Raw genomic sequence first — 24,126 nt, forward strand, 5'->3', positions numbered from 1 at the left:
TGAGGGTGTGGCTCCAGGCAGTTCACCTGGGGAAATAATGGGAAAAATGATGGGAATTGGGGGGCTGGGAATGGGATTGGGAATGGGATTGGGGAATGGGAATGGGAATGGGATTGGGAATGGGAGGGTTGGGAATGGGAATGGGGAAGGTGAGGGTGCAGCTCCAGGCAGTTCACCTGGGGAAATAATGGGAAAAATGGGAATTGGGGGGGGGAAAATGGGAATTGGGGGGTTGGGAATGGGATTGGGAATGGGAATTGGGGGGGAAATGGGAATTGTGGGTTTGGGAATGGGATTGGGAATGGGGAAAGGGGTTGGGAATGGGATTGGGAATGGGGAAGGTGAGGGTGTGGCTCCAGGCAGTTCACCTGGGAAATAATGGGAAAAATGGGAATTGGGGGGTTGGGAAAGGGGTTGGGAATGGGGTTGGGAATGGGATTGGGAATGGGGAATGGGATTGGGACTGGGAATGGGGAATGGGAATGGGATTGGGAATTGTGGGATTGGGAATGGGATTGGGAATGGGGAAGGTGAGGGTGCGGCTCCAGGCAGTTCACCTGGGAAAGGGGGAAAAATGATGGGAATTGGGGGGTTGGGAATGGGATTGGGAATGGGGTAGGGAATGGGAATTGTGGGGTTGGGATTGGGAATGGGAATGGGATTGGGAATGGGATTGGGAATGGGGAAGGTGAGGGTACAGCTCCAGGCAGTTCACCTGGGGAAATAATGGGAAAAATGATGGGAATTGGGGGGGAAAAATGGGATTGGGAATGGGATTGGGAATGGGGAAGGTGAGGGTGAGGCTCCAGGCAGTTCACCTGGGAAATAATGGGAAAAATGGGAATTGTCGGGGGGAAAATGGGAATTGGGGGGTTGGGAATGGGATTGGGAATGGGAATGGGAATGGGGAAGGTGAGGGTGCAGCTCCAGGCAGTTCACCTGGGAAAAATAATGGGAAAAATGATGGGAATTGGGGGGAAAAATGGGAATTGTGGGGTTGGGAATGGGATTGGGAATAGGAATGGGATTGGGACTGGGGGATTTGCACCTCCAGGCAGCTCACCAGGGTAAAAACGGGGAAAGAAGGAAAAAAGGAGGAAAAGGGGAATAAAAAGAGGGGGAAGAAAGGGGGGAAAAGAGGGAAAAAGGGCAGGGGTCCTTCCTGGCCATCCCAAATCGTGGGAACCACCAATTCCCAGCAGAGGAAATTGGGGATGGGAACATTCCCAGCACTGACACCTCCCTTTCCTGCAGCCCAGAGCAGGAAACAGCTGGAAAAATCCTCGGGATCGGCCAAATTTGGGATCCCAAAACACCCCGGGAAACAGCAAGGGGAAAACAACGCTGCTTTTTGGGGAAAAGGGGGTGAATGCAGGGAAAATTCTTGGGAATTTTGGGGAATTTTGGGGATTTTGGGGGATTTTGGGGCTCACCACTCCGCCTTTGTCGCCTTCCATGAACTGCACGATCTGGCAGGAGGATTTTTCCCAGAGGAAAATGTGGCCGCAGTCGCTGCCGCTCACCACGAACTCGCTCTTGGGGCCGTAGAAATTCACACCTTTGACTGGAAAAAATGGGGGGAATGGGGAAAAATGGGGAAAAATGGGGGAAAAATGGGGGGAAAAACAGGGGAAAATGGGGGAAATGGGGAAAAATGGGGGAAAATGGGGGGAAATGGGGAAAAATGGGGGGAAAACAGGGGAAAATGGGGGGAAATGGGGAAAAAACAGGGGAAAATGGGGAAAAAATGGGGGGAAATGGGGGGAAATGGGGAGAAATGGGGAAAAAATGGGGGAAAATGGGGAAAAATGGGGGGAAAATGGGGGGAAAAATGGGGAAATGGGGGAAAAATGGGGAAAAACGGGGGGAAAATGGGGGGAAATGGGGGAAAAATGGGGGGAAATGGGGAAAAATGGGGGAAATGGGGGAAAAATGGGGGGAAATGGGGGAAAAACGGGGGGAAATGGGGAAAAATGGGGGGAAATGGGGAAAAATGGGGAAAAACGGGGAAAAAATGGGGGAAAATGGGGGAAAATGGGGAGAAATGGGGGGAAATGGGGAAAAAATGGGTGGAAATGGGGGGAAATGGGGGAAAATGGGGAAAAATGGGGGGAAATGGGGGGAAAATGGGAAAAATGGGGAAAAAATGGGGGGAAATGGGAAAAAATGGGAGAAAAATGGGGGAAAATGGGGGGGAAATGGGGGGAAATGGGGAAAAATGGGGGGAAATGGGGAAAAAAATGGGGGGAAATGGGGGAAAATGGGGGAAAAATGGGGAAAAATGGGGAAAATGGGGGGAAAATGGGGAAAATGGGGAAAAATGGGGGGAAATGGGGGAAATGGGGGGGAAATGGGGAAAAAATGGGGAAAATGGGGGAAAAATGGGGAAAATGGGGAAAATGGGGAAAAATGGGGGGAAAATGGGGGGAAATGGGGAAAAAATGGGGGGAAATGGGGAAAAACGGGGGGAAATGGGGAAAAAATGGGGGGAAATGGGGAAAAACGGGGGGAAATGGGGAAAAAATGGGGGAAAAATGGGGGGAAATGGGGAAAAAATGGGGAAAAATGGGGGAAAATGGGGAAAAAATGGGGAAAAATGGGGGAAAATGGGGGGAAATGGGGGAAAAATGGGGGGAAATGGGGAGAAATGGGGGAAAAATGGGGGGAAATGGGGAAAAAATGGGGGAAAATGGGGAGAAATGGGGAAAAATGGGGGGAAATGGGGAAAAAATGGGGGAAATGGGGGGAAAATGGGGGGAAATGGGGGAAAATGGGGAAAAAATGGAAAAATGGGGGGAAAATGGGGAAAAAAACAGGGAAAAAAACAGGGGAAAATGGGAAAAAAGATTTTGGGGTTTTTTGGGTGTTTTTGGGGTGTTTTCGTGGTAATTTGGGGTGTTTTGGGGTGTTTCTGGGGTGTTTTGGGGTGTTTTTGGGGTATTTTGGGGTGTTTTGGGGTGTTTTTGGGGTGTTTTTGGGGCGTTTCCCCACCTGTGGCGTTGTTGCGGTGCCCCTTGTAGCGCCGGCTGTACTGCGCTGGTTTGGGGTCGGATTTTGGGGTAATTTGGGCTGGTTTTGGGGTATTTTGGGGTGTTTCTGGGGTGTTTTGGGCTGTTTTTAGTGTGTTTTGGGGTAATTTGGGGTGTTTTGGGTTGTTTTGGGGTAATTTGGGCTGGTTTTGGAGTATTTTGAGATGTTTTTTGGGTGTTTCTGGGGTGTTTTGGGGTATTTTGGGCTGGTTTTGGGGTATTTTGGGGTGTTTCTGGGGTGTTTTGGGTGTTTTGGGGGTGTTTTTGGGGTGTTTCCCCACCTGTGGCGTTGTTGCGGTGCCCCTTGTAGCGCCGGCTGTACTGCGCTGGTTTGGGGTCGGATTTTGGGGTATTTTTGGGTGTTTCTGGGGTGTTTTGGGGTGTTTCTGGGGTATTTTGGGGTGTTTTGGGGTGTTTTTGGGGTATTTTGGGCTGGTTTTGGGTGTTTTTGGGGTGTTTTGGGGCGTTTCCCCACCTGTGGCGTTGTTGCGGTGCCCCTTGTAGCGCCGGCTGTACTGCGCTGGTTTGGGGTCGGATTTTGGGGTAATTTGGGCTGGATTTTGGGGTATTTTGGGGTATTTTGGGGTGTTTTGGGGTGTTTCTGGGTGGTTTTGGGGTGTTTTGGGGGGTTTTGGTGTGTTTTTGGGGTATTTTGGGTTGGTTTTGGGGTTTTTGGGGGTGTTTTTGGGGTGTTTTTGGGGCGTTTCCCCACCTGTGGCGTTGTTGCGGTGCCCCTTGTAGCGCCGGCTGTACTGCGCTGGTTTGGGGTCGGATTTGGGGGTAATTTGGGGTATTTTGGGGTGGTTTTGGGGTATTTTGGGCTGGTTTTGGGGTGTTTTGGGGTGTTTTGGGCTGGTTTTGGGGTATTTTGGGCTGGTTTTGGGGTGTTTTGGGGTGTTTCTGGGGTGTTTTGGGGTATTTTGGGCTGGTTTTGGGGTATTTTGGGGTGTTTCTGGGGTGTTTCTGGGTGTTTTTAAGGTGTTTCTGGGTGTTTTTGGGGTGTTTTCGGGGCGTTTCCCCACCTGTGGCGTTGTTGCGGTGCCCCTTGTAGCGCCGGCTGTACTGCGCTGGTTTGGGGTCGGATTTTGGGGTATTTTTGGGTGTTTCTGGGGTATTTTTGGGTGTTTCTGGGGTGTTTCTGGGTGTTTCTGGGGTGTTTTTGGGGTGTTTTTGGGGTGTTTTAGGGGCGTTTCCCCACCTGTGGCATTGTTGCGGTGCCCCTTGTAGCGCCGGCTGTACTGCGCTGGTTTGGGGTCGGATTTGGGGGTAATTTGGGCTGGTTTTGGGGTATTTTGGGGTGTTTCTGGGTGTTTCTGGGGTGTTTTTGGGTGTTTTTGGGGTGTTTTTGGGGCGTTTCCCCACCTGTGGCGTTGTTGCGGTGCCCCTTGTAGCGCCGGCTGTACTGCGCGCCGTCGCTGTGCGCCGAGTCGAACAGGTAAATGTCCTCGTCGTTGTAGGAGGCCAGCAGCTCTGGAACGGGGACAAAGATGGGGAAATCGGGAAAAAAAACAGGGAAGGAAGAAAAATTGGGGGGGTTTTGGGGAAAAAGAGTGGGGAAAGGGAAAAAAACGGGGGGAAATGGGGTAAAACGGCGGGAAATTGGGAAAAACAGCAGGAAAATGGGGGAAATTGCAGGAAAATGGGGAAAAAGAGCAGGAAAATGGGGGAAATTTCAGGAAAATGGGGAAAAACAGCAGGAAAATGGGGAAAACAGCAGGAAAATTGCAGAAAAATGGGGGAAAATTGCAGAAAAATGGGGAAAATTGCAGGAAAATGGGGAAAATTGCAGGAAAATGGGGAAAATTGCAGGAAAATGGGGAAAAACAGCAGGAAAATGGGGAAAAACAGCAGGAAAATGGGGAAAATTGCAGAAAAATGGAGGAAAATTGCAGGAAAATGGGGAAAAATTGCAGGAAAATGGGGAAAATTGCAGGAAAATGGGAAAAGAAAAAATGGGGAAAGCAGGGAAAATAATAAAAAATGGAAGATAATTGGAGAAAACAGCAGGAGAATAGGAAAAATATTAGGAAAAAACAGAAAAATGAAATAAAAAATGGGAGAATTGAGGAAAAAAGGCAGGAAAATGGAAAAAAAACAGCAGGAAAATGGGGAAAATGGGAAAAAATGGGGAAAATTGGAAAAAAACAGCAGGAATGGGGTAAAACAGGAGGGTCTGGAGCTCAAGAGGGTTTTTTTGAGGGGGAAAATAACTTTTATTTTGGAAAACATGGAATTCTGGAGGAGGATGTCAGGTTTTTTTGGGGGGAAGAGGTGTTTTTTGAGGATAAATGGGTGTTTTTTTGGGAAAATGGATATTTTTTGGGGAAAAACTGGGTTTTTTTTGGTGGGAAATGAAGGGGTCTGAGGGAGTGGGACCCCCTGGATTCCCAGCTGGACTCACCTGAGCCGTCGTGGCTGTAGACCAGACAGGTGATGTTGGCTTTGGACTCGCTGTTCACCTGGAAAAATGGGAAAAATCTCACATCCAACCCCTTTTCCTGGGAATTCTGAGTGTTAAACACCCAGGAAAGGACTCAAGAAGGCAAAAAATTGGGATTGAGGAGGAAAAAAACCCCAAAAAAACCCCAAACAAATAAAAAAAAAGAGATTTCTGGGAGTTTTTTCTGCTTCTTCCTGAAGAGTTTTCCAGGAAAAGGAGCAGGAGAATCCCAGGAAATCCCAGGGGTGATCCCAGTGCTCCCAGTGCCCTCTCCCAGTGCTCCCAGTGCTCCCAGTGCCCTCTCCCAGTATCCCCAGTACCAGGTGGTGGGGGCAGAACTTCTTCAGGACTCCGTTGTTCTCGTTCTCATCGATTTTCCTCTGATCATAAATCCTGCAAAAATTAGAGGGGAAAAAAAAAAAAACCCCAAAAATAGGATTGGATCCTTTTTATCCCCCCAAAAAAATTCCATCTTAAAATTCTCTGGGATTTTGTACCTGGATAGACCCAGATTTAGGGAAGAAATGATGTTCCTGTGCCCAAAATTCCATCTTAAAATTCCCAAGGGATTTGGGGCAGGAATGATGTTCCCACACCTGAAATTCCATCTTAAAATTCCCTGGATTTTTGTGCCACGATAACAGCTGGATTTGGGGCAGGAATGATGTTCCCACACCTGAAATTCCATCTTAAAATTCCCTGGATTTTTGTGCCAGGATAACAGCTGGATTTGGGACAGGAATGATGTTCCCACACCTGAAATTCCATCTTAAAATTCCCTGGATTTTTGTGCCAGGATAACAGCTGGATTTGGGGCAGGAATGATGTTCCCACAGCCAGAATTCCATCTTAAAATTCCCTGGATTTTTGTGCAGGGATAACAGCTGGATTTGGGGCAGGAATGATGTTCCCACACCTGAAATTCCATCTTAAAATTCCCTGGATTTTTGTGCCAGGATAACAGCTGGATTTGGGGCAGGAATGATGTTCCCACACCTGAAATTCCATCTTAAAATTCCCTGGAATTCCCTGCTGGATTTGGGGTGGGAATTTTGGTTCCTGTGATGGGAATTCCATTCTATTTTGGGATATTCCCAGATTTGGGGCAGGGAATGACATTCCCATGGCTGAAATTCCATGTCCAAAATTTCCTGGGATTCAGTGCCGGGATACACCCGGATCTGGGGGCTCCCAGTGCTCCCAGTTGGGCCTCACTGGATGAACTGGTCCCAATCCCTGGATTTGGGAAGGCAAAATTGGGGATTTGGAAAGGGAAAGAGGCGGATTTGGGAATTCCTGGATTTGGGAAGGGAAATCCCTGGATTTGGGATGGGGAATCCCTGGAATTGGGATGGGGAATCCCTGGATCTGGGATGGGGAATCCCTGGATCTGGGATGGGGAATCCTTGGAATTGGGATGGATGGGGAATCCCTGGATTTGGGATGGGAAATCCCAGGATTTGGGAAGGGAAATCCCAGGCTCTGGGATGGGGAATCCCTGGATCTGGGATGGGAAATCCCTGGATCTGGGATGGATTTAGGATGTGGAATCTCAGGCTCTGGGATGGGGAATCCCTGGATCTGGGATGGGGAATCCCTGGATCTGGGATGGATTTAGGATGGGGAATCCCAGGCTCGGGGATGGGGAATCCCTGGATCTGGGATGGATTTAGGATGGGAAATCCCTGGAATTGGGATGGATGGGGAATCCCTGGATCTGGGATGGATTTAGGATGGGAAATCCCTGGAATTGGGATGGATGGGGAATCCCTGGATCTGGGATGGATTTGGGATGGGGAATCCCAGGCTCTGGGATGGGGAGTCCCAGGCTCTGGGCTGGGAAATCCCAGGCTCTGGGATGGGGAATCCCTGGATCTGGGATGGGGAATCCCTGGCTCTGGGATGGGGAATCCCTGGATCTGGGATGGATTTAGGATGGGGAATCCCTGGCTCTGGGATGGGGAATCCCTGGATCTGGGATGGATTTAGGATGGGGAATCCCAGGATTTAGGATGGGGAATCCCTGGATTTGGGATGGGAAATCCCTGGATCTGGGATGGATTTGGGATGGGGAATCCCAGGATTTAGGATGGGGAATCCCAGGCTCTGGAATGGGGAATGCCTGGAGTTGGGATGGATTTAGGATGGGGAATCCCTGGCTCTGGGATGGGAAATCCCAGGATTTAGGATGGGAAATCCCAGGCTCTGGGATGGGAAATCCCAGGATTTGGGATGGGGAATCCCAGGATTTGGGATGGATGGGGAATCCCTGGATTTGGGATGGGGAATCCCTGGCTCTGGGATGGGGAATCCCTGGATCTGGGATGGATCTGGGATGGGGAATCCCAGGCTCTGGGATGGGAAATCCCTGGATCTGGGATGGATTTAGGATGTGGAATCCCTGGATTTGGGATGGGGAATCCCAGGCTCTGGGCTGGGAAATCCCTGGATTTGGGATGGATGGGGAATCCCAGGCTCTGGGATGGGGAATCCCTGGATTTAGGATGGGGAATCCCTGGCTCTGGGATGGGAAATCCCAGGATTTAGGATGGGGAATCCCAGGCTCTGGGATGGGAAATCCCAGGATTTGGGATGGGGAATCCCTGGCTCTGGGCTCTCCCAGTGCTCCCAGTTTGGCCCCACCTCACGAACTGGTCGCGGCCGCCCACGGCGAACTGGGAGGTGTTGGCGGGGTTGACGAAGATGGTGTAGAGCCCAACCTTCTTCTCCTTCTCCTTCGTCACCACCAATTTCCTGGGAAAAATCCCTGGGATCAGCCCCAAATCCCAGCCCAAACTTGGGAACGGGAATTCCCGAGGGGAGCAAATCCCCAAAAATCGGCAGGGATTGGGGCAGTGAGGGTGGGGGATGGTCCCATCCTGGAATATTTTACCCTGGAATTATTCCCAGGGGAGTTTTCCAAGGAAAAATCCAAGGGGAAAATCCCCACTGGGAGAATTCCCAAAGGGAAAATTTTGGGGGAAAAGGTTTTTTCCCCAAAAAATTTTCATTTCATGAAACAAAAAAAGTTCATTCCATGAGAGAAATGTTCGGGGTTGGTTCTGCCAGGGTGAGAATTCCAAAGGACAGGGAAGGGGCTTGGGAATTCCCAAGGGAAAATGTGATTTCCCAAAAAAACTCTGATTTTTCCCCAAACTCCACCTGTTATTCCCCAAATCCCACCTGTTTCCACCCCCAAAAAATTCCCATTTTTCCAATAAAAATCCACATTTTCCTGATAGAATCCTTATTTTCCTGTCCACCATTCCTCAGTATTCCCTTCAAAACCCCCATTATACCCCCAAAATTCCAATTTTTCCCCCAAAATCCAATTTTATCCCCCAAATCCCCAATTTTTCCCTCCAAATCCCAATTATTCCCTCCAAAATCCCAATTTTTTCCCCCCAAATCCCAATTTTTCCCACCAAATCCCCAATTTTTCCCCCCAAATCCCAATTATTCCCTCCAAAATCCCAATTATTTCCCCCCAAATGCAAATTTTTCCCCCCAAATCCCCATTTTTCCCCCCAAAATCCCAGTTTTTCCCCCAAAATCCCATTTTTCCCCCCAAATCCCAATTATTCCCTCCAAAATCCCAATTTTTTCCCCCCAAATCCCAATTTTTTCCACCAAAATCCCCATTTTTCCCCCAAAATCCCAATTTTTCCCCCCAAATCCCAATTTTTTCCACCAAAATCCCAATTTTTCCCACCAAATCCCCAATTTTTCCCCCCAAATCCCAATTATTCCCTCCAAAATCCCAATTATTTCCCCCCAAATGCAAATTTTTCCCCCCAAATCCCCATTTTTCCCCCCAAAATCCCAGTTTTTCCCCCAAAATCCCAATTATTCCCTCCAAAATCCCCATTTTTTCCCCCAAATCCCAATTTTTCCCACCAAATCCCCAATTTTTCCCCCCAAATCCCAATTATTCCCTCCAAAATCCCAATTATTTCCCCCCAAATCCCCAATTTTTCCCCCAAAATCCCCATTTTTCCCCCCAAATCCCCAATTTTTCCCCCCAAATCCCAATTATTTCCCCCCAAATCCCCAATTTTTCCCCAAAATCCCCATTTCCCCCCCCCAAAATCCCCATTTCCCCCCCCAAAATCCCAATTTTTCCCCCCAAAATCCCAATTTTTCCCCCCAAATCCCAATTTCCCCCCCAAAATCCCAATTTCCCCCCCCAAAATCCCATTTTTCCCCCAAAATCCCAATTTTTCCCCCAAAATCCCAATTTTTCCCCCAAAATCCCAATTTTTCCCCCCAAATCCCCAATTTTTTCCACCAAAATCCCCATTTCCCCCCCCAAAATCCCCATTTTCCCCACTAAAATCCCAATTTTTCCCCCCAAATCCCAATTTTTCCCCCCAAATCCCCAATTTTTTCCACCAAAATCCCAATTTTTCCCCCAAAATCCCCATTTTTCCCCCCCAAAATCCCATTTTTCCCCCAAAATCCCAATTTTTCCCCCCCAAAATCCCAATTTTTCCCCCAAATCCCAATTATTCACTCCAAAATCCCAATTTTTCCCCCCAAATCCCAATTTCCCCCCCCAAAATCCCAATTATTCCCTCCAAAATCCCAATTTTTCCCCCAAAATCCCCATTATTCCCCCCAAATCCCCATTTTTCCCCCCCAAATTCCCCATTTTTCCCCCCCAAAATCCCAATTTTCCCCCCAAAATTCCCATTTTCCCCCCCAAAATCCCAATTTTCCCCCCAAAATCCTAATTTTTCCCCCCAAATCCCCATTTTCCCCCCAAAATCCCCATTTCCCCCCCCAAAATCCCAATTTCCCCCCCCCAAAATCCCATTTTTTCCCCCCAAATCCCAATTTCCCCCCCAAAATCCCCATTTCCCCCCCCAAAATCCCAATTTTTTCCACCAAAATCCCAATTTTTCCCCCAAAATCCCAATTTTTCCCCCCAAATCCCAATTTCCCCCCCCAAAATCCCAATTTTTCCCCCCAAAATCCCAAATCCCAATTATTCCCTCCAAAATCCCAATTTTTCCCCCAAAATCCCCATTTTCCCCCCCAAAATCCCATTTTCCCCCCAAAATCCTAATTTTTTCCCCCCAAAATCCTAATTTTTCCCCCCAAATCCCCATTTTCCCCCCAAAAATCCCCGTTTTCCCCCCAAAAATCCCCATTTTCCATGAAAACAGCTTGGATTTGTGGGAATTTGGAGCATTCCAGGATGGAAAAACCGGGTTTGGGTGAGAATTCCAAAGGGATCCAGCCCAGGGAGGGGGTTGGGATTGGCTCCAGCCACGGATTCCGGCGGGATCAGGGATTAAAGGGCTCGTCCTGGTTATGAAACCCCGGGATTTGGGCTGGATCAACCTCCAGAATGACAGCCTGGAGGCTTGGAAAAGTACAGGGAGATAGAAAAACTCTTCTTCCCCCAAAAATCCCTGCTTTTCCCACAAAAAATCCGATTTTTTTCCCTAAAAATAATCAAGTTTTGCCCAAAATCTCCTGGTTTTCCTCAATAAATAATGTTTTTTTCCTCAAAAAGCAGTGGTTTGTCCCCCTAAAAAAAATCTACTTCTCAGCCAAAAAATGTTTTATCTCAAAATTACTCCGGTTAAAAATAAAAAAAAATCAGTTTTACCTCCCAAAAAAACCTATTTTCAAAAAAAATTGCTTCTTTTCCCCCCAAAAAATTCATTTTCCCTCAAAACATATCAAAATTTCCTGCAAAAAAAATCTCCATTTTCCAAAAAACCCGAGCCATTTCCCCCACAAAAATAACCTCATTTCCCCCAAATTCCCTGATTTCCCAAAAAAACCGATTTTTTTTCCCAAAACTCATCTCTTATTCCCCAAATCCCAAATGCTTCCCCTCCAAATTCCCATTTTTTCCCCACTTCCCACTTGTTATTCCCAAACCCACGCCTGTCTCACCTCTAAAATCCACATTTTTCCCCCAAAAATCCCCTTTTCCCACCCAATCCCTGTTTTTCCCCCCTAAATCCCCATTCTCCACCCCCAGAATTCCCATTTTTCCCTGAGAATTCTCATTTTCACACCCCCAAATCACCCCCCGGAATCCAGGGAATTAGCTCGAGAAAACAGGGATTTATTGGGTGAGGAATTGGAATTCAAGGGGAAATCCAGGGATTTTTTTAGGGAATTATGGAAATTTTAGGGAAAAAACCAAAAATTTTTTGAGAAATAACAGTTTTTTTGACAAAAACTGGGATTTGACAGGAGAAACCCTGGAATTTTCCCCACAGAATTCCCATTTTTCCCCCGATTTTTCACAAGGCAGGGCAAGTCCTGCTTCAGATTGATGGAATCCCCATTTCCCACCCCAAATCCCATTTTTTTCCCCACAGAATTCCCATTTTACACCCAGAACTCCCCGTTTCCCACCCAGAATTTTCCATTTTCCCCTCAGAATTCCCATTTCCCACCCGGAATTTTCCATTTTCCCCTCAGAATTCCCATTTCCCACCCGGAATTTTCCATTTTCCCCTCAGAATTCCCATTTCCCACCCGGAATTTTCCATTTTCCCCTCAGAATTCCCATTTCCCACCCAGAATTTTCCATTTTCCCCTCAGAATTCCCATTTCCCACCTGGAACTTTCAGTTTTCCCCTCAGAATTCCCATTTCATGCCTGGAACTCTGCATTTCCCACACAAAATTTTACATTTTCCCCTCAGAATTCCCATTTCCCACACAGAATTTTCAGTTTTCCCCCCAGAATTCCTGTTTTACACCCAGAATTCCGCATTTCCCACCCGGAATTTTCCATTTTCCCCTCAGAATTCCCATTTCCCACCCAGAATTTTACATTTTCCCCTCAGAATTCCCATTTCCCACCCAGAATTCTCAGCTTTCCCCCCAGAATTCCTGTTTTACACCCAGAATTCTGCATTTCCCACCCAGAATTTTCCATTTTCCCCTCAGAATTCCCATTTTATGCCTGGAACTCCACATTTCCCACCCAGAATTTTCCATTTTCCCCACAGAATTCCCATTTTACACCCGTTACTCCGCATTTCCCACCCAGAATTTTCCATTTTCCCCTCAGAATTCCCATTTTACGCCCAGAACTCCCCATTTCCCACACAGAATTTTCAGGTTTCCCCTCAGAATTCCCATTTCCCACGCAGAATTTTCCATTTTCCACTCAGAATTCCCATTTCCCACCCGGAATTTTCCATTTTCCCCTCAGAATTCCCATTTCCCATGCAGAATTTTCCATTTTCCACTCAGAATTCCTGTTTTACACCCAGAACTCCGCATTTCCCACCCGGAATTTTCCATTTTCCCCTCAGAATTCCCGTTTTATGCCTGGAACTCCGCATTTCCCACCCAGAATTTTCCATTTTCCCCTCAGAATTCCCATTTCCCACCCAGAATTCTCAGTTTTCCCCCCAGAATTCCTGTTTTACACCCAGAATTCTGCATTTCCCACCCGGAATTCTCTGTTTTCCCCTCAGAATTCCCATTTCCCACCCAGAATTTTCCGTTTTCCCCTCAGAAATCCCGTTTCCCACCCAGAATTTTCCGTTTTCCCCTCAGAATTCCCGTTTTACGCCCGGAATTTCCCGTTTTCCCCTCAGAAATCCCATTTCCCACCCGGAATTCTCCATTTTCCCCCCAAAATTCCTGTTTTACACCCAGAATTCCGCATTTCCCACCCAGAATTTTCCATTTTCCCCTCAGAATTCCTGTTTTACACACAGGACTCTGCATTTCCCACCTGGAATTCTCTGTTTTCCCCTCAGAATTCCCATTTCCCACCCAGAATTTTCCGTTCTCCCCTCAGAAATCCCGTTTCCCACTCGGAATTCTCCATTTTCCCCTCAGAATTCCCGTTTTACGCCCGGAATTTCCCGTTTTCCCCTCAGAAATCCCATTTCCCACCCGGAATTCTCCGTTTTCCCCTCAGAATTCCCGTTTTACGCCCGGAATTCTCCATTTTCCCCTCAGAATTCCCGTTTTTCGGGTCACTCACGAGGCGGGCCGGTCCTGCCGCAGGTCGATGGTGAAGACCACGGCGTCCTCTCCTGCAGACAGGAACGTGCAGGGAGAGTCCGGCTCCAGCGCCAGCTGGGATTGGGGGGAGAAAAAAAAGTGGGAAAAACACCCCAGGAATAGCTCCTAAAAATCCCCAAAAAAGCAGGAAAATCCATCTGGAAAAACAACAAGTTTGGGGGTTTCCCGCCCTTGAACGGTGGTGATGTAATATGGGTGACGTCATTTGGAGTGACGTCATTTGGGGTGACGTCATTTGGGGGTGACGTCATGGAGACAACAGCACAGCCAAGGGTTCGAACTGCACCCAAAAAGTGGGAAAATCCCCAAATTCCTGGATTTTTATGGAGTTGAGTGGCCAAACCCGCGCCTCCCCGAGCTGTGCGGTGACATCACAGGTGACAACGGCCACATCCAAGGCTTGGAAAATTTGGGGATTCTTTCCTTCTGCTCCCAAAGAATCGGAAAATTCTTTCTCCCGGAAAAAAAAAACCCTTGGATTTTAATGGAACTGAGTAGAACCCACCCACTCTCACCTCTGGTAACATCACTGGGATGTCACAGGTGACATCACAGTGACACCAAAGGTGCGATGGATTGGCATTTAAGCAACAAACACCCCAGGAAGTTTAGGCTGCTGGAAGCTGATGGGGGTTTTTTCTCCAAAAACTGTTCATTTCTGAGAACTGACAGCAGTTTTGCTCATTGGAAAGTGAGATCAACCTGTGAACAACACCTTCAGAGCTAAACTTGGGAATTTGTCTCTGGTTTTTGGTTGTGGAAGGTGAGAGAGATTTAGATGGTTCTCATTTCAGGAGTGATGGGGTGGGCTGGGCTGGTCCTGCCGTGGTCCTTGGGCAAGGGATGGAGCCTGCAGGGATTTTCCCCTTCCCAGGCTGGGCTGGTCCTGCCATGGTCCCTGGGCAAGGGATGGAGCCTGTGGGGCTTCTCCCCTTCCTGGACCTGCCTGGTCCTGCCACAGTCCCTGGGCAAGGGATGGAGCCTGTGGGGCTTCTCCCCTTCCCAGGCTGGGCCAGGCTGGGCTGGTCCTGCCACAGTTCCTGGGCAGGAGATGGAGCCTGCAGGGATTTTCCCCTTCCTGGGCTGGGCTGGGCTGGGCTGGTCCTGCCACAGTCCCCAGGAAGGAGATGGAGCCTGCAGGGAGTTTCCCCTTCCCAGGCTGGGCTGAGCTGGGCTGGTCCTGCCATGGTTCCTGGGCAGGAGATGGAGCCTGCAGGGATTTTCCCCTTCCTGGGCCAGGCTGGGCTGGGCTGGGCTGGACCTGCCTGGTCCTGCCGTGGTCCCTGGGCAAGGGATGGAGCCTGTGGGGCTTCTCCCCTTCCTGGACCTGCCTGGTCCTGCCATGGTCCCTGGGCAAGAGATGGAGCCTGTGGGGCTTTCATTTCATTTGCCATTCCCAAATCCCAGCTCACCTTGTGGGAGGCTTCCTTGTGCTGGGCTTGGTGCTGTGACAACTGTCACCCGAGTGGTGACATCCTCAGTCCTCCCCCTCTTCCCACACCACTGCTCCCCCATTCCCAGGCACCCCAAATCCTGGGATTTGGCATTCCTGGGATTTGGCATTCCCAGGATTTGCCATTCCCAGGATCCACGCTCATCTTGTGGGAAGCTCCTTTGTGCTGAGCTCGGTGCCACGACAGCTCTGCCAAATCTGTGGTGACATCCCCAATCCCTCTGGCTCCCACACCATTCCCCCATTCCCAGGCACCCCAAATCCCGGGATTTGCCATTCCTGGGATTTGCCATTCCCAGGATTTGCCATTCCCAGGATCCATGCTCATCTTGTGGGAAGCTCCTTTGTGCTGAGCTCGGTGCCACGACAGCTCTGCCACCTCTGTGGTGACATCCCCAATCCCTCTGGCTCCCACACCATTCCCCCATTCCCAGGCACCCCAAATCCCAGGATTTGGCATTCCTGGGATTTAGCATTCCCAGGATTTGCCATTCCCAGGATCCATGCTCATCTTGTGGGAAGCTCCCTCGTGCTGAGCTTGGTGCCGTGACAGCTCTGCCACCTCTGTGGTGACATCCCCAATCACCATTCCCACTGTGTTCCCCCATTCCCAGGCACCCCAAATCCCTGGATTTGCCATTCCTGGGATTTGCCATTCCCAGGATTTGGCATTCCCAGGATCCATGCTCATCTTGTGGGAAGTTCCCTCGTGCTGAGGTCGGTGCCGTGACAGCTCTGCCACCTCTGTGGTGACATCCCCAATCCCTCTGGCTCCCACACCATTCCCCCATTCCCAGGCACCCCAAATCCCGGGATTTGCCATTCCTGGGATTTGCCATTCCCGGGATTTGCCACTCACAAATCCCAGCTCACCTTGTGGGAAGCTCCCTCATGCTGGGCCACGCGCTTGGTGCCGCGACATCTCCGCCACCTCAGTGGTGACATCCCCAATCCCGCTGCTCCCACACCATTCCCCCATTCCCAGGCCCCCCAAATCCCGGGATTTGGCATTCCCAGATCCCAGCTGACCTTGTGGGAGGCTCCCTTGTGCTGGGCCACGCGCTTGGTGCTGCGGCAGCACTGAGTGGCCGAGAGCTCGGCCACGCGCACCTGCCCATCCCGGGCACACATGGCCAGCGTGGAGTCGCCGCTGTTGGGAAGGAATTTGGCCTGGAAAACATGGAAAAAAGGGAAAAGGTGAGAAAAAGGGATTGGGAGGTGGTATGGGGGAGAAGGGGAAAAAGGGTCATTGCAAAAGAGGTGGAGGAGGAACAGGGTGGGGAGGGGAAAGGGATGGGGGGAGTGCTGGAATTGTTCTGGGAATCGTCCCAGTTTTCTTGGGAATCATCCCAAAATCTCCCCTGGGAATCATCCCAAATTCTTCCAGGAATCCTCCCAAACTCTTCCCTGGGAATCATCCCAAATTCTTCCAGGAATCCTCCCAAAATCTCCCCTGGGAATCATCCCAAATTCTTCCAGGAATCATCCCAAATTCTTCCAGGAATCCTCCCAGCTCCCTCAGGAATCTTCCCAGCAATTATCCCAAGAACAGTGCTCGGAATTATCCCAAACTCTGCTGGGAATCATCCTGGGAACTGTCCCAAGCTCTCCCAGGAATCAGCCCAGCTGTCCTGGGAATCATCCTGATTCCCTTGGGAATCATTCCGAGCTCAGAAGTCCTGATTTCCCCCTCAGAATTCCCATTTTTCCCCTGAGAATTCCCATTTTTCCGGTCCCTCACGAGGTAGGCTAATCGTGCCATAGGTTGATGGAATCCCCATTATTCCTCCAGAATTCCCATTTCACCCTCAGCACTCCCATTTTTCCCCTCAGGGTTCCCACTTTATCCCTCAGAATTCCCATTCTCCCCTCAGAATTCCCATTTTATCCCTCAGCATTCCCACTCCCCCCTCAGAATTCCCATTTCCCCCTCAGAACTCCCATTTCCCCCTCAGCATTCCCACTCCCCCCTCAGAACTCCCATTTTTCCTCTCGGAACTCCCATTTTCCCCTCAGCATTCCCACTTCCCCCTCAGAACTCCCATTTTTTCCCCTCAGAACTCCCATTTTTCCCTCAGAACTCCCATTTTTTCCCTCAGGATTCCCATTTCCCGCTAAGAACTCCCATTTTTTCCCCTCAGAACTCCCATTTTTTCCCTCAGGATTCCCATTTCCCGCTCAGAACTCCCATTTTTCCTCTCGGAACTCCCATTTTCCCCTCAGCATTCCCACTTCCCCCTCAGAACTCCCATTTTTTCTCCTCAGAACTCACATTTTCCCCCTCAGGATTCCCATTTCCCCATCAGAACTCCCATTTTCTCCTCAGGATTCCCATTTCCCCATCAGAACTCTCATTTTTTCTCCTCAGAACTCCCATTTTTCCCTCAGAACTCCCATTTTTCCCCTCAGAACTCCCATTTTCCCCTCAGAACTCCCATTTTCCTGCTCAGCATTCCTGTTTCCCCCTCAGCATTCCCGTTTCCCCCTCAAAACTCCCATTTTTTCCCTCAGGATTCCCATTTCCCGCTCAGAACTCCCATTTTTTCCCCTCAGAACTCCCATTTTTCTCCTCAGAACTCCCATTTTCCCGCTCAGCATTCCCACTTTCCCGTCAGAACTCCCATTTTTTCCCCTCAGAACTCCCATTTTTCCCTCAGAACTCCCATTTTTCCCCTCAGCATTCCTGTTTCCCCCTCAGCATTCCCGTTTCCCCCTCAAAACTCTCATTTTTTCCCTCAGGATTCCCATTTCCCGCTCAGAACTCCCATTTTTTCCCCTCAGAACTCCCATTTTCCTCGCAGAACTCCCATTTTCCCGCTCAGCATTCCCACTTTCCTGTCAGAACTCCCATTTTTCCCCTCAGAAGTCTCATTTTTTTCCCTCAGGATACCCATTTCCCGCTCAGAACTCCCATTTTTCCCTCAGAACTCCCATTTTTTCCCCTCAGAACTCCCATTTTCCCCTCAGAACTCCCATTTTCCTGCTCAGCATTCCCACTTTCCCGTCAGAACTCCCATTTTTCCCCTCAGAACTCCCATTTTTCCCTCAGAACTCCCATTTTTTCCCCTCAGAACTCCCATTTTTCCCCTCAGAACTCCCATTTTCCTCTCAGAACTCCCATTTTCCTGCTCAGCAGTCCCACTTTCCTGTCAGAACTCCCATTTTTCCCCTCACAACTCCCATTTTCCCCTCAGAACTCCCATTTTTCCCTCACAACTCCCATTTCTCCGATCACCCACAAGGCAAGGCCGCCCCTTTGCGATTCCAACCCGCCATTCCCGCCCCATTCCCGCTTTTTCCCCTCACCTGGAAGACGTTGCTCTTGTGCCCGCTGTCGAACTGCAGCACGGGCCGGCGCCTCAGCCAGTCCCACACCAGCACCTTGAGGTCGTCGCTGCCGCTGGCCAGGCGGGTTCCGCGCTGGTTGAAATGCAGCGTGTTCACGCAGCCCGTGTGCCCTTCCAGGCCGTGCTGCAGCCGGAATTTCTGCACGAACAGCCGGGCCCCGCAGGCCTGAGCCACGAAACGGGAGCAGCCGCCCAACTGGCGCTGCCGCAGCGCCGGGATCGCTCTCCAACGCGGCCGAGGCAGCGCCCACGTCTCCGAGGCCACCCAGTCCTCCAGCGCCTGCTCCTCGTCCGACGAGTCGCGCTCGCGAGGCGGCCGCTTGCGGGGCCCCCTGCGCCGGGCCCGCGGTTCCTCCTCCTCGTCCTCATCCTCGTCTTCGTCCTCGTCCTGCCGCGGCTCCTCGGGGATGGAGTAGTGGCCGGTGTCGTCCAGGCTGTCGCTGTCCTTGTCGCCGGAGCTGTCGCTGTCGCTGGCGCGGCTGCGCGCGGCCCCGGCGTCGTCGCCCGTCAGGCTCAGGCTCAGGTCGGACGCCTCCACCTCGATCCCCGAGGACGTCTCGCGGCCCTCCTCGGCAGACATGTCCTCGGGGCTGCTGGACAGGCTGCCTGGGGACAGGGACATCACAGTGTCACCAGTGCCACAGTGCTGTGGGGACAGCTCCACAGGCTGCCTGGGGACAGGGACATTGTGGTGTCACACTGCCACAGGGACAGCTCCACAGGCTGCCTGGGGACAGGGACATCACAGTGTCACCAGTGTCACAGTGCCGTGGGGACAGCTTCACAGGCTGCCTGGGGACAGCTCCACAGGCTGCCTGGGGACAGGGACATTGCAGTGTCACCAGTGTCACACTGCCACGGGGACAGCTCCACAGGCTGCCTGGGGACAGGGACATCACAGTGTCACCAGTGTCACACTGCCACAGGGACAGCTCCACAGGCTGCCTGGGGACAGGGACATTGCGGTGTCACCAGTGTCACACTGCCACGGGGACAGCTCCACAGGCTGCCTGGGGACAGGGACATCACAGTGTCACCAGTGTCACACTGCCACAGGGACAGCTCCACAGGCTGCCTGGGGACAGGGACATTGTGGTGTCACCAGTGTCACACTGCCACGGGGACAGCTCCACAGGCTGCCTGGGGACAGCTCCACAGGCTGCCTGGGGACAGGGACATCGCAGTGTCACCAGTATCACACTGCCACGGGGACAGCTCCACAGGCTGCCTGGGGACAGGGACATTGTGGTGTCACCAGTGTCACACTGCCACAGGGACAGCTCCACAGGCTGCCTGGGGACAGGGACATCACAGTGTCACCAGTGTCACAGTGCCGTGGGGACAGCTCCACAGGCTGCCTGGGGACAGGGACTGGTGACACTGCCACCACCACAGGGACAGAGTGGTGGCACTGGCTGGCACCATCGCTGTCACCAGCACCGTCACTTTGTCACCTCCACTGCTGCCATCCTGGCACCCTCGCTGTCACCTCTGCTGCCACCCTCACTGCCACCCTTGCTGCCATCCTGTCCCAACTGCTGTCCCACTCCCTGCCACCCTGTCACCCTCACTGTCCCCTCTCATCGTGCTTGCTATGACCCTGCCACCCTGTCACTGTCCCTGTTTGTCCCTTGCCTCTCTCCCTGTCCCTTGGCTGTCCCCTGTCCCCCTGAGTGTCTCCTTGTCCCCCATGCTGTCCCCTGAGTGTCACCCCCGGCTGTCCCCAAGTGCCTCGCTCTCCCCTGTCCCCCTGGCTGACCCCTGAGTGTCCCCCTGTCCTCATCTGTGTCCCCTGAGTGTCCCCCTGTCCTCATCTGTGTCCCCCTGAGTGTCCCCCTGTCCCCCCCTGAGTGTCCCCTGTCCCCCTGAGTGTCCCCCTGTCCTCATCTGTGTCCCCCTGAGTGTCCCCCTGTCCTCATCTGTGTCCCCCTGAGTGTCCCCCTGTCCTCATCTGTGTCCCCTGAGTGTCCCCTGGTCCTCATCTGTGTCCCCCTGAGTGTCCCCCTGTCCTCATCTGTGTCCCCTGAGTGTCCCCAGGTCCTCATCTGTGTCTCCAAGTGTCCCCTGGTCCTCATCTGTGTCCCCCTGAGTGTCCCCCTGTCCTCATCTGTGTCCCCTGAGTGTCCCCTGGTCCTCATCTGTGTCCCCCTGAGTGTCCCCCTGTCCTCATCTGTGTTCCCCTGAGTGTCCCCCTGTCCCCCTGAATGTCCCCCTGTCCCTCTCCCTGGCCCCCTGGCCCCTCTCCTGTCCCTCTGGGTGTCCCCAGCTGTCCCCTCACCGTTGACGATGTCCGTCCTGCCGTCCATGCTGCCGCCTTTGTCTGACATCGCCGCTTCCCACGGGGATCCCTGCGGGGACACCGGGACAGGGACATGGGGACAGGGACATGGGGACATGGGGACACCAGGACATTGGGACAGGGACATGGGGACAGGGACATGGGGACAGGGACATGGGGACATGGGGACACCAGGACATTGGGACAGGGACATGGGGACAGGGACATGGGGACATGGGGACACCAGGACATTGGGACAGGGACATGGGGACAGGGACATGGGGACACCAGGACATTGGGACAGGGACATGGACACAGGGACATGGGGACATGGGGACATGGGGACAGGGACATGGGGACAGGGGGACAGGGACATGGGGACACCAGGACATTGGGACATGGGGACAGGGACATGGGGACAGGGACATGGGGACATGGGGACACCAGGACATTGGGACAGGGACATGGGGACAGGGACATGGGGACAGGGACATGGGGACATGGGGACACCAGGACATGGGGACAGGGACATGGGGACAAAGGGGATAGGGGGACACAGGGACATGGGCACAAAGGGGACAGTGGCACAGGGGGCTGGAGTGGCCCTGCCACAGCCACCACGGGATGTCCCCGTGTCCCCAACCCACCCCGGCACCGCGGGCGCTCCCAAAATCCCCATTTTCCATGGAAAAACCACCTGGGAATGCTCCAGGACACCCGGCCCTGGCTCAGCATCCCGGGAAAAGCCGATCCCGAGGAACTTGGAACCCCCAGGGATCCAATTTTAAACATTCCCACACAAAATTCCCATTTCTCCACCTGCCACAGAGCCCCACAGAGTGGAGTTTGTTCCCAAAATCCCCATTTTCCATGGAAAAACCACCTGGGAATGCTCCAGGACACCCGGCCCCGGCTCAGCATCCCGGGAAAATCCGATCCTGAGGGATTTGTGATCCCAAAGATCCATCCCTAAACACAAAATCCCAAAATTCCCATGGAAAAACCACCTGGGAATGCTGCAGGACACCCAGCCCTGGCTCAGCATCCCGGGAAAAGCCGATCCTGAGGGATTTGTGATCCCAAAGATCCATCCCTAAACACATTCCCACACAAAATTCCCTCTGGAATCTCCCCAGGAGAGCAGCACCAGCAACCTGCTGTCCCCCAGCTTCCCAAAAAAACCCCATTTCCACAGGAAATGGCCAAATTTCCACAGAAAAAGCAGGAGAGCCCTGGAATTCTTCTGGAATTCCATGGAATACCAAGTGTAACTCTGCACAATTCCAAAGGCAAGCACGGGAATTATTTCTCCCCCTTCAAATCCCACAATTTTTGCTTCCACTTCCAGGATTTTTTTGGCTTCTATTCTGAGGTGAGGGACCAGGAATGAGCTTCCAAAGGCTGGGAATGAGCTTCCAAAGACCAGGAATGAGCTTCCAAGGACCAGGAATGAGCTTCCAAAGACCAGGAATGAGATTCCAAGGACCAGGAATGAGATTCCAAAGGCTGGGAATGAGATTCCAAAGGCCAGGAATGACATTCCAAGGACCAGGAATGAGCTTCCAAGGACCAGGAATGAGCTTCCAAGGACCAGGAATGAGCTTCCAAGGACCAGGAATGAGATTCCAAGGACCAGGAATGAGCTTCCAAAGACCAGGAATGAGATTCCAAAGGCTGGGAATGAGCTTCCAAAGACCAGGAATGAGCTTCCAAGGACCAGGAATGAGCTTCCAAGGACCAGGAATGAGCTTCCAAGGACCAGGAATGAGATTCCAAAGGCTGGGAATGAGCTTCCAAAGGCCGGGAATGAGCTTCCAAAGACCGGGAATGAGCTTCCAAAGACCGGGAATGAGATTCCAAAGACCGGGAATGAGCTTCCAAGGACCAGGAATGAGCTTCCAAAGGCTGGGAATGAGCTTCCAAGGACCAGGAATGAGATTCCAAGGACCAGGAATGAGATTCCAAGGACCAGGAATGAGCTTCCAAGGACCAGGAATGAGATTCCAAGGACCAGGAATGAGCTTCCAAGGACCAGGAATGAGATTCCAAAGACCAGGAATGAGCTTCCAAAGACCAGGAATGAGCTTCCAAAGGCTGGGAATGAGATTCCAAGGACCAGGAATGAGATTCCAAGGACCAGGAATGAGCTTCCAAGGACCAGGAATGAGATTCCAAGGACCAGGAATGAGCTTCCAAGGACCAGGAATGAGATTCCAAGGGCCAGGAATGAGCTTCCAAGGACCAGGAATGAGCTTCCAAGGACCAGGAATGAGATTCCAAGGACCAGGAATGAGATTCCAAGGACCAGGAATGAGCTTCCAAAGGCCAGGAATGAGCTTCCAAAGGCTGGGAATCCACTCCTGATCCGGAGTGAGGCGGGAAACTCGCTGGGAATCGCAGGGAATCCCAACTAAAATCCCGGGATTCCGCGGCTGCCTGGCTGCACATCTGGACAGGCTCAGCATTCCCGGCCTGACGCTGCAGCTCCCAAAAATATCCCGGGGCATTCCAGAGCCTCCGGAGTCGGGATCTGCCTGGCCCAGATCCCTCCCTGCTGCCCCTCCAAACTGGGATCAACTGGGATCAACTGGGAGATTCCCAGCTATGGTCCTGTCCATCCCTCAGCCCAAATTCCTCTTGGGATTGGTTCCGGCCACTCCCAAATTCTGGGTGCTCCCAAAAATCCACCAATCCAACATTCCGGCACGGCAGGACTCTGGGGTGGATCCCCCAAATTCCTTGGGATGGAAACCCCAAATCCTCAGGGATAGAACCACAAATCCACCAGGATGGATCCCCTAAATTCTTTGGGATGGATCCCCCAAATCTCTCAGGATGGATCCCCTAAATTCTTTGGGATGGATCCCCCAAATCCCTCAGGGATGGATCCCCAAATCCCTCAGGATGGATCCCCCAAATCCCTCAGGGATGGATCCCCCAAATCTCTCAGGATGGATCCCCTAAATTCTGGGATGGATCCCCCAAATCTCTCAGGGATGGATCCCCAAATCCCTCAGGGATGGATCCCCAAACCCCTCAGGGATGGATCCCCAAATCCTCAGGGATGGATCCCCAAATCCTCAGGGAGGATCCCCCAAATCCCTCAGGGATGGATCCCCAAACCCCTCAGGGATGGAGCCCCCAAACCCCTCAGGGATGGATCCCCAAATCCCTCAGGATGGATCCCCCAAATCCTCAGGATGGATCCCCCAAATCCCTCAGGATGGATCCCCCAAATCCTCAGGATGGATCCCCAAACCCCTCAGGGATGGATCCCCAAATCCCTCAGAATGAATCCCCAAACCCCTCAGGGATGGATCCCCAAATCCCTCAGGGATGGATCCCCAAATCCCTCAGGGATGGGTCCCCAAACCCCTCAGGATGGATCCCCAAATCCTCAAGGATGGATCCCCCAAACCCCTCAGGGATGGATCCCCAGGTACCTCAGGAGCATTCCCAGATCCCCAGCAGCATTCCCAGGAATTTCCCAATTCCAGGGAATCCTGGAGAAACCCCCAAACCCCCCCAAACTCCCCAAATTCCGCGGGATCCGGCCGCACTCAC

General features: G+C 51.8%; 1 protein-coding gene across 3 annotated transcripts in view; it reads right to left on the bottom strand.

Annotated features, from left to right (window-relative positions):
- The window catches only part of DCAF8 (DDB1 and CUL4 associated factor 8), a 31,959-nt gene that overhangs the window by 5,830 nt on the left and 2,003 nt on the right, over nucleotides 1-24,126 (bottom strand). For all 3 annotated transcript variants that reach the window (XM_086866412.1, XM_086866414.1, XM_086866413.1), the window contains 9 exons: nucleotides 20,563-20,632; nucleotides 18,244-18,890; nucleotides 15,967-16,107; nucleotides 13,444-13,538; nucleotides 8,113-8,223; nucleotides 5,790-5,862; nucleotides 5,431-5,488; nucleotides 4,392-4,499; nucleotides 1,434-1,564 (listed from right to left, as the gene is read on the bottom strand). In XM_086866412.1, the coding sequence (XP_086722538.1) occupies nucleotides 1,434-1,564; nucleotides 4,392-4,499; nucleotides 5,431-5,488; nucleotides 5,790-5,862; nucleotides 8,113-8,223; nucleotides 13,444-13,538; nucleotides 15,967-16,107; nucleotides 18,244-18,890; nucleotides 20,563-20,611 (1,413 nt within the window). In that variant the 5' untranslated portion in view covers nucleotides 20,612-20,632. The remainder of the gene's footprint in view (nucleotides 1-1,433; nucleotides 1,565-4,391; nucleotides 4,500-5,430; nucleotides 5,489-5,789; nucleotides 5,863-8,112; nucleotides 8,224-13,443; nucleotides 13,539-15,966; nucleotides 16,108-18,243; nucleotides 18,891-20,562; nucleotides 20,633-24,126) is intronic.

Source organism: Cyanistes caeruleus, chromosome 30, assembly GCF_971803275.1.
Source record: "Cyanistes caeruleus chromosome 30, bCyaCae1.hap1.1, whole genome shotgun sequence".
NCBI lineage: Eukaryota > Metazoa > Chordata > Aves > Passeriformes > Paridae > Cyanistes > Cyanistes caeruleus.